The 9,390-nt window shown below is 42.7% G+C and overlaps 1 protein-coding gene across 6 annotated transcripts in view; it reads right to left on the minus strand.

The window, feature by feature from the left end:
• SSBP2 (single stranded DNA binding protein 2) overlaps window positions 1–8,376 on the minus strand; it is a 306,203-nt gene extending 297,827 nt beyond the window's left edge. Inside the window, exon 1 of one of the 6 annotated variants that reach the window (XM_067731157.1) lies at window positions 8,208–8,376. In XM_067731157.1, the coding sequence (XP_067587258.1) occupies window positions 8,208–8,269 (62 nt within the window). In that variant the 5' untranslated portion in view covers window positions 8,270–8,376. Of the gene's footprint in view, window positions 1–1,368; window positions 1,399–8,207 lie in introns of those variants that run through there. The other 5 variants (XM_067731154.1, XM_067731151.1, XM_067731155.1 and 2 more) reach the window with 5 other exon arrangements.
• Window positions 8,377–9,390: the final 1,014 nt, after the last annotated feature.

A 9,390-nucleotide genomic window follows, 5' to 3' on the forward strand; every position in this document is an offset into this window, starting at 1 on the left:
GCTATTTCTACCATCAACATTATTATAAAGGCCATATGTTCCACTCTCCTCATTAGGAACAACTGTATCCCTAGGGTTTAGAAGATAAGAGATATGCAACCTTATTATTTAGGAAAACCCAGATAAACTAAACCCACCACCCAATTCCTCAATAAAAACCAAAACCAGGCTCTCGAAGGTACAGCTTCATCCCAATTCTGACTCATATTCTACATATCCTTGAGCAATTATGCCGATGCTGAGAGGTTACCTCAATGGCAGTTTAGACCTGTCTAAAATGCTCTTAACCCCAAACCTACTCATGACTGATTCTTTCAATATTACTCAGGTTTCTGCTTAAACGTATCCTCTAGGAACCTTTCCCTGACCACCCAATCTAATGTAGCCTCCCAGTCACTCTCTATTATTACGCCACACTACTTTATTATTTTTTAGCACTTATGACTACCTGAAATTGCCTACTATATTTATTTACTCATTTATTATTATATGTTTCCCCTTCAAACTTGAAAGTAAGTTCCATAAGGCAAGGACCCACTTTATTCTCTCCATATCCTCAAGATACATCTTCCTTGCCAAAGACCTCCAGTTCTGTTTAGGTAGTCAGGTACAAAGGAGAAATATTTCCAGCCCACAGGATGACTGATTTAAGCCAATTATGGTAATCCCATTACCTTTGCCAGTAACTGGTTTAGGAGAGGAATTTTACAGTTTTCTTCAATAAGGCAAAAGAAGATATCTGCTAAGCACCTCCAGAAAAGGTTTTCTCTCTGATTAATGAGACATAAAGGAAAAACCTTGCCCTTTTTTCTGCCTTCATACTTGGTTGTGTGACAAAGTAATACTGGGAACCTGATGCAGGGATGCTGCATTCATGAGAGGGAAACCATGACGATGGCAGAGAAGCTTATCTCTTGGTGTTCTTGATTCCCTGAATCAACTCTGAAACTACCTCCTTCCAGACATCCTGTTATGTGAGATTTTTAAGCCCTGATCAATTAAGCCATTTTCTGAGATTTTAAAGCCCTGATCAATTAAGCCATTTTCTATCTCCTGTTTTGATACCTGCCCCCCAAAGCACAATAAACTCTTAAGCCTCTGTTTCTTCTGTAACATTAACAGAAAATAGTACCTACAGTCTAGTGGATTCTTGAGGGGATTAAATGAGACAATGCAAGTAAAGTGCCAAACAGAAACAAAATACTCAAACGACAGTATTTGCTGTTATTGTTACTATTAAACATTAAACTTACTACGACAAAACTCCACAAGCTCTTTATGTAGTATTTAGGATTTTGTTACTTTACAGAAAACATTCATTTTAATCCTGTTTAAATAAAATCATTTTTAATAAAATAATTCATTTACCTCGCTTTCTTCCATCAGTAAAGAAGCTTTTGGTTTTGTTCTCAAGTTTGAAGTAGGTAAAAAGAAGAATCAAGGCAAATATCAGATCATTGACGAAAAATAATCATTAATTTCAGGTGAGACCCTGTTTTTAGCATCAACTCCTCCCTTAACTTAAGACACGGACAGAGCCTCATAAAAATTTTCATCTACTTACCTTCACAAATATTTCATCAGTATTTTAATATTGCTTAGATTATACTAATTAAAAATTTAAAATATTTTAGTAACTAAAACTATATTATAGTTATTTTAAAATTCTTTTAAAAAAGAAAAAAAATGAAGTGTTATACTTCAGTTTCTACAATTTTTTCTGTGCTCAACTACTTGTTTGATATGCCATGAAGCAAAATTAATACAGAAGATCAAAAATAAGAAATTGCTAGGTCATTGGTTCAAGCTCACTCCAGCTGAATTGCGATTTAAAATGTTATGATGGCTCATTACTGTCGGAAAACTGTATGGGCCCTACATGAAATAGAATAATCAAAATTCTTAAAGTGAAATATGAGGGTAGTTTTGTCATTACTAAAGAAGTGAAACCAACTAAATTGTCTCTTTTAAAGATGAACAAAGAACAAATATTAAATCCTTCACTGTATTGGAAATGCCCAGGCTCTTATGAGCCCAGATAAATTTCTGGTTCTGTTAATATTACAAAAACATTAGTTCCACGTTTCAAAAATCTTTAACTATCAACCTTCTGTGACAAAAATTACCAGTTACTCATTATGACCAACCATAAATTTGAGCAACTTGTAGGGCTATTAAAAGTTATCTGGAAAAACTCTATTCTTCCCTGGATGGAACATTTTTCTGCTTATTTTTCAACATCTCACACAGTGACTAAGATACACAGTTTGGGGAAGAATAGCCTCTACTATTTCTCTAACACTACTGAAAACAAGTAGGATATAAATCTTGGTAGACCATCCTTCAGATCACTCTTTATAGTATACATAGGGTTTTGGTACAGTAATCAAATAACTCTCAGAGTGCAAGTCATAAGTCATGTGAAGTCTAGTCGTATACATATGTTAACAAAACCTTACATTAATAGATATTACATATGTAAAATACATACGAAATCTGATAAGCAAAGTTTAAAATCTAAATATAACCACTTATTTTTTATCCCAAACTCTTTTCAGATTTTGACAAATATATCCTATTCTATTGTTTAATGCTATTTTAAGGCCCTCCTTTGAGAAACAATAAGTTATTAATAAAATTAATATTTTAGCATGTTTACAGAGGCTCACATACTACTAAGCAACAGTATGTCACTAGTAAAATATTTTCCATACCAATGTCAAAGCAATAGTGTACACACAATAGTAGAGAATATCCCCACATATTCCAAAATAAAATTATAATTATTTTCAATACATATTTTAAATTATACATTCCAAGAAGTAGTTTCATGTCTTTTAAATCCAGTACATTAATCCTCAATCCTATGTCCCAACATTAATATAACAGTTGTGATCTCTATGGAAGAGAGAACATTCTAAATACAAAATTTTTTTCCAAATTTTACTTCTAACTCTATAAACTATTGGGGTGAAGTGTTAATAAATGGCAACCTAGGTATTCCAACCCCCACCCACAGAGTATGTTTCAATTTTAAAACAAAATAATTCTATTTTCTAGTAGTAATTGAAGATGTAAGACACATTTACTTCACTACTGCAAAGCAACTAAAACTTGATGCTTTTTTTTTCATCCTGAATTGGTTTTATATGGCAAACTGGCTCTAAAGTGTGGGAATAAACCTTTCCATTTTTTTTCTTTCATAGCTCTGAAAAAATACATTTCAAAAATACATTTCAAAATACACTAATACTATTTCTAAGAGTAATAAACCTGTAGATAAACAATACTAAAATTTAACTCTCAACATCTTACGCTTTTTTTCTTCAGGTTTGTTCCTTCAAAAAATCATTTTTTGGATACTTCTAAAATAATGGAAAAGAGATCAATCAAAAGAAAAGCTCCTATAGCTAAGATGACATATTAGATACCAGTATTTTGGAGGAAATATCCTGGGGATTGGGAAGGAAAGAGTCAATTTAATCTTATAGAAAATTTCATCCCCATAAAAATATTCCTTCATTAGTTTTAGAAATCTTGAATTGCATTAACTGCATTAATGCAATCAAGTTTCTGAAGAGATTTGTATTACTTCACTTGTCTTAACTTTATTTCCTTCAGAAAGGAAGGAAGGAAGAAGAAAAGTTTATCATTTTTAGGGGGGCAACTTAATAAAAATGCCGGTAGATACTAATCTCTACAAACTCTCTTTTATATGGAGTAGTATTTACTTACTGTTTTTCCTAAATGACCAGAATTCGACTAAATTCTACTTCATGTATAAGCATGATCATCTATATGGAGTAGCATTTAAATGATCTTTAGACTTTAACCACTGAAAAATGAGTATATGTTGTTTTCATAGTTTAAAAACCAAAGTTACTTTTCAGAGTCCCAGGTTAGATGCACAGTTGGATTTCTGTAGTTTCTGACAAGTTTACTTAATATCACTGTTCAGTATGTGTACCTTATGTTCAATGTTGCTTTACAGCAGATTCATCTTTCTGTGCTATTACTCAACTTTAAAGATGAAATTAGTTTAAGAAACAGCAGTATCACAACTCATCTATTTGCAGGTGCCAGTTAATCTTTCTGTGGCAGTGTGGCATACAGAGTAGCTTAAAGTTCAGCAACATTTCATACAGAAATTGTTCACAACTACAATGTCTAATTTCAAAACTTAAGTGATAAAACAAATTTCCGGAAGGAAAAATCTCAAGAAACAAGGCTTCTCCATTATTTTAGGCTTCCAACTTTCCCTCCTGAAGTTTGTCTTCCCCACACCACACACATATCTGTAATCTGTTAAAATGGAGTTTATAAGCATACGGTGCACCAATGGTTAAAACTGCATATCTGATCAATCTTTACAGTCTGTTATACCTGATTATGTAATGCTGTTCCCTAAATCTGTAGCATTCTACCCTAAATCAAGAAAGCAATCTGTGACAGTGAAAAAAAATGCATCTTTCATCTTCCACTACAGGTTTTAAGCAGAGATATCTTTGTTAGAAATCCAGCTAGTAGTGTAACCCTGGGCAAAGTTACTTAACTACTCAGAATTTTCTTATTTCTTTAATGGAGAAAAAAAAAATCACTACCTTGCAGAATTGTTGGGAGAATTAGAGAAAATATATATAAAGTGCTGAACATAGTGACTGACACATAGAACGACAAATAAATAATGATTACTGTTTTGTTGTTGTCGGTTATTTTTGAAATACACCTAGGCTAGAGAATATGGAACTCAAACTTCCAAAGTTCTTATTTTGGAGGTCATTGAAAAAAAAAATTTCACACTGAAAAAATGCCCTTGAGTCTAACATCTTCATTTATTCAACACTATTTGATGCTTTTGACATTTGAAGACACTATTCTTAATGTCAAGGATACCTCAGAGAAGAAATTGGCAGTATTATCCCTTGCCCTCAAGAAACTTACATTTTAGAGGAAGATAGACATTAACCAATTCCACAGTTACCTAATTGCAATTGGGATTACAGTGCAGTGTTACAAAGAAAACCTGCTAAAGGGGTAAATGACCTAACAGGATCAGAATTTAAATTTCTACACAAACATCCCTCCTCCCTCCAAGGGTTTTCAATCACTCTCTCTATAATTAAACCTAATCCAAACTTTTGTATAGACTTGATCTGTCTGGCTTTTAAAACAACAAAATCAGTAATTAACCTGACTTCAGCCATTTTTATGTTCAGAACTGTATAGTGAAAATATAGAACCTGTGCAAAACCTACAAATTAATTTCAAGTATTTCATATAATGACTTCTTAACAAAAGAGAAAGCAAAGATATAGGTAAGGGTCTGTCTGATATTTACTATGAACTCACTGGAAAATACATTTCTTGACAGATTAGAAAACCAATATTTTTATTTTATGTGCATGCCATTATTTTTAATAATGACTCAGTTTTCAGAATGTTTTTATTAGAGTAAAATAAATATTTACATATTCATTACTGAAGAACAGTTCTGTGACTTTTAAGGCCAGTACAATTCTGATTTGCTTACTAACAGAGCATTTGTCTTCACTCAGGTACCTTTTAAAATCTGCCACCTTAAAAAATTTTTTTTTTTTTTAAATCTGGGGGCATCCATTTTAAAGACAACTTCAAGATTCCTATCTTCAGAACTTAGTAGGTTGTTTGTTGTAGAATACTGCCGTTAAAGTCCCAAGTACACATACAGGGAAAAAATGAGTGATCAGATCAACTCTCCCAGCAAAATGAAACTAAGTCTATCCCATAAAACAGAATCTATCTCAATGTTTGTCTTAGATTCAAGCAACATTCACCTAGAAATTAATGCAATGACAATTAACCCAGAACAATCATTGTCAATTCTCCAAAAGTGGCCTCTTCACCTGTATTTAGTTCATAAGGCAAACCAGTCCAGGATTCCTGCTGCCAATTATAATGAATGGAAGAAATATATTTAAATCAAATAGCACCATCTAGCAGAACCGTCACCACTTTGCTTACAAGAGTAGATGTTACTTGGTGTTCAGTTTGGTAGATTTGACAGCAAAATGGCAATATCACAGAATCAGAGCTGGAAAGGACTACAGACACACCAGGTTCAACTTCCTCATTATTGTATTAGATACTTAAAAAAATTTTTTACAAAGTTATCAGAATATAGATTAAATTCAGCCATTCCTGGAAGTTCAAGTAAAATACAAAATTATTTTAATTCTCAAATTCAACCACTCCCCAAATAAATAAGACCTCAATACACATTTCAATTCCTTCACTTCCAAAAATGTGAAATCCAAATACTCTGTAATCATTAAAACATCTTCCCTAAATGTCTCTATTTTCTCAGATATATTGCAACCAAATAATAAATGCACACAGATTAGGCTATTTCAAAACTTCAATTCCAGTAACTTGCTGTTTCTTAACCAAGCTATAATGCTAAGCCTTTTACATACTCCTTGTCACAGCAACAAGATCCTGAATATAACTCAGAAAATACCTCTGGGGGGGGGGTGAATACCTCTCCGTTAATTTTTTTTGTTTTGCCACATCAAGGCCTGCCTCCCCTAAATCCTATAGGAATTATTTGTGTTGCTACCAACACGAAGATTAGGAAATGTTCCCATCCCTAGGGCACAAGAAACTTTCAGGAGACGACTACTAACTGCCTCAAGCTAGGAGGGAAACTCGGTAGTTTGCACGTTCGGTTTTTATTTACGCAGCTATTTCCGCGCGCAAGGTAACTAAAGCAGCTTTTGAGAGATGCTCTCAGACTTTTACCCAGTCTGAACCCCTAGGAAAGGCAGAGCGCGTCCAATGACAAGGATACACTTCACCCTCAGAGTGGAGGTTGTTACTGGGAATCACTGTAAGATCTGCTGTACAGAAAAGAGGGGTTCTTCCTCAGTGGTCACAGTCACTATTCGCTCTCATTGTTAGTAACAAGCAAATCACAGTTACAAGTACATAAGAATAGCAGCAAACAACCCTGCCTCGCAGCTTGCCGTGACCGTGGCATCCCAGGCCGGGAGGGGCTCTTTTCTCGCCAGCCTCCTCTGGGCTCCCACCGAAGTTAACACCTGTATCTCCCCGCCACCCCGACCAAACAACTAACTCCTCCCCGCATCCACGCTTCTACCCTTCCCGCAAGTCCCCGTTCGGACCACTGCCCCCTCCCCACCGCAGACCGCCCTCCTCGCGCCGGCCGCCGCGGCTCCCACGGCTACCCCTCCGCGCCCCGCGACCCCCGCCCGGCCCGCCGCCCGGGCCGCCGAGGCCCCCAGACGTTTGGGAGGTTGCAAGTCTCCAAAAAAAGTTCTCCAGCCGCCGCCGCCGCGGAGTTGGGTCGCCTGAGAGCGGCAGAAACGCCAGCCTACCCCAGCAGATCCCGCTTCTCGCCAGCACACTTTTCCTCACAGGGAACTCGGTCTTAGACTCCCAAACTTCAGCGGCGCCCCTGGCGCCCCCTGCCCGGGCTCCGCGAGGCGCGCGGGGATGAGAATGCCGCGTTCCTCCGCCCGCTGGAGAAAGCCCCGACGCCCACCCGACCCACGGCCGCACACGCCCTCCGCGCCCCGCGCGCGTCTCCGCGCCCGGCGGGGCCCCGCTCGGCCGCTCCGCGCCCGGCTTCCGCCCGCCGCGCGCCCGGCACCGCCGCCCTCGCCTTGCTCGGCGCACTCGGCGCACCCGGCCCCGAGTCCCGGCGCCCGAGCCCCCGCCGCGGCGCCCCTCGCGCTGCCGGCCGCTCGCGCTGCCCTCCCCGCCAAACACCCACATTCCCTCCGCTTGCCCTCCTCCACGCAGCTGCCCTTTCTCCCGCTACCCACGACCCATGTAGTCTCTCCGCTCCCCGCAGCCCCGGACCCCAGCTCTAAAGTTACTTTGTGAGAAGATGAACCCGCGGGTTATTTCCCTCAATCACCCAAACAAGTTTCCAATCCCCGCCACCAGCACCGCCGCCGCCCCCCGATACACTCGCTCCCTCCCGCCGCCAGACCCCAGGGCCGCCCGCCCCGCGCGAGCCCCTCCTGGGAAACAGCCGCTCCCCGCACCGCATGCCCCACCTCGCGTACCCCTCCCCCTGCCAGCCCACCCCAGGCTCTCCCCGGGCGGAGAGTGTCTGTGTGTCTCCGAGAGAGTGTGCGAGTGCGTGCGTGTGTGTGTGTGCGCGCGTGTGAAGGCGGAGGTGGGTGAGAAGCGGAGACACTTACTTCTCCCGGGCCTGGCTGTCGGACGGGACGGCGCTGCTGTTACTCTTGCCTTTGCCGTACATGCTTGTGCCGAGAGCAGCTCCCACTGTCACGCACCTGTCAACCCATCACAGCCTCCCCGGGAACAGCCCCGTCCCCATGGCGACCCACGCAGCTACCCCCACTATTGGCCGCCCCACGCCAAAGCTCCGCCCCCTTCGCCCAGGCAACGCATGAGACTGACAGGCCTCCCCCCTCCCTCCGGCCTGCCGAAGCGCGCGGCGGCGGCTACAGCCTAAGCGGCAGTCTCCTCCCTCCTTCCCTCCCTCCCGGGTTCCCTCCCTCCTTCCCTCTCCGATCTCCTCCCTCCACCCGCTCTTCTACCCCCCTCCCCACTCCGAACCCCGGCGCAAGGGGGGAATTAGAAACTGCTCTAGAAGGATTTTAAACAACTGGCTGTTCTCTCCGTCGCCGCCCCTCCCCCCGCGCCGCCCGCGCTCGGCTCCTCACTGGAGACAAGGCGCTGGGAGGAGGGGAAAGTGCGGCCTGGAGTCTCTGGCAGGAGCCGGCGGAGCTGGAGCCTTGGCGGCCCCAGACTTCTGGGCGCCCGCCGAGTACACAGGCAGACCTACGGCCCCAGCCGCCGTGGGCCCCCCCCCACCAGCCCCTTTCTCCCGCTCCTCTCCTGTCTGTGACCCCGCGCCGGTACCCAGGATTGATCTCTGCCGCCCTCGGCCCTACTCCCTGTGGTGTCACCCTCCGCCCTGCTCCCAGAGGGCCGGCTGGCGAGGGACACGCGCGCCGTTCCCTCGACCTTCTGGCTAAGCAAGCGGGAGGGACTCGCCTTCCTCCCGGGGAGGGAGTGAGCCTCCGGCACTTGGCGCCGCTGGGATGGCGTCGCCTGGCCCCTGGGGCCGCGCCCTGCAATCTGGGGGAGCACTCTGCTAGGGCCTGCCTCCCAAAGATGGCCCGGTGACTCCTGGGGACTCAGTGGCCTCCACCCTGTCCCCCTAAGACCGGAGGCCCGCGGCGCACCACGCACCAGCTTCCCTGCCAGATCTGCTGCAGAAAAGGACTCCAGGTATCCCCACCTGGCCTGCTTTTCCAGCCTTTGTCGTTAATGCCAACTCATCCTGACCTTTGGAGTGGAAAGGGCCATAGAAGGCCTTTAAAGACATCCCTGTCCTTTTCCATCAGCATAGGC

The sequence above is a fragment of the Pseudorca crassidens genome, chromosome 3 (assembly GCF_039906515.1).
Source record: "Pseudorca crassidens isolate mPseCra1 chromosome 3, mPseCra1.hap1, whole genome shotgun sequence".
Taxonomy (NCBI): Eukaryota; Metazoa; Chordata; class Mammalia; order Artiodactyla; family Delphinidae; genus Pseudorca; species Pseudorca crassidens.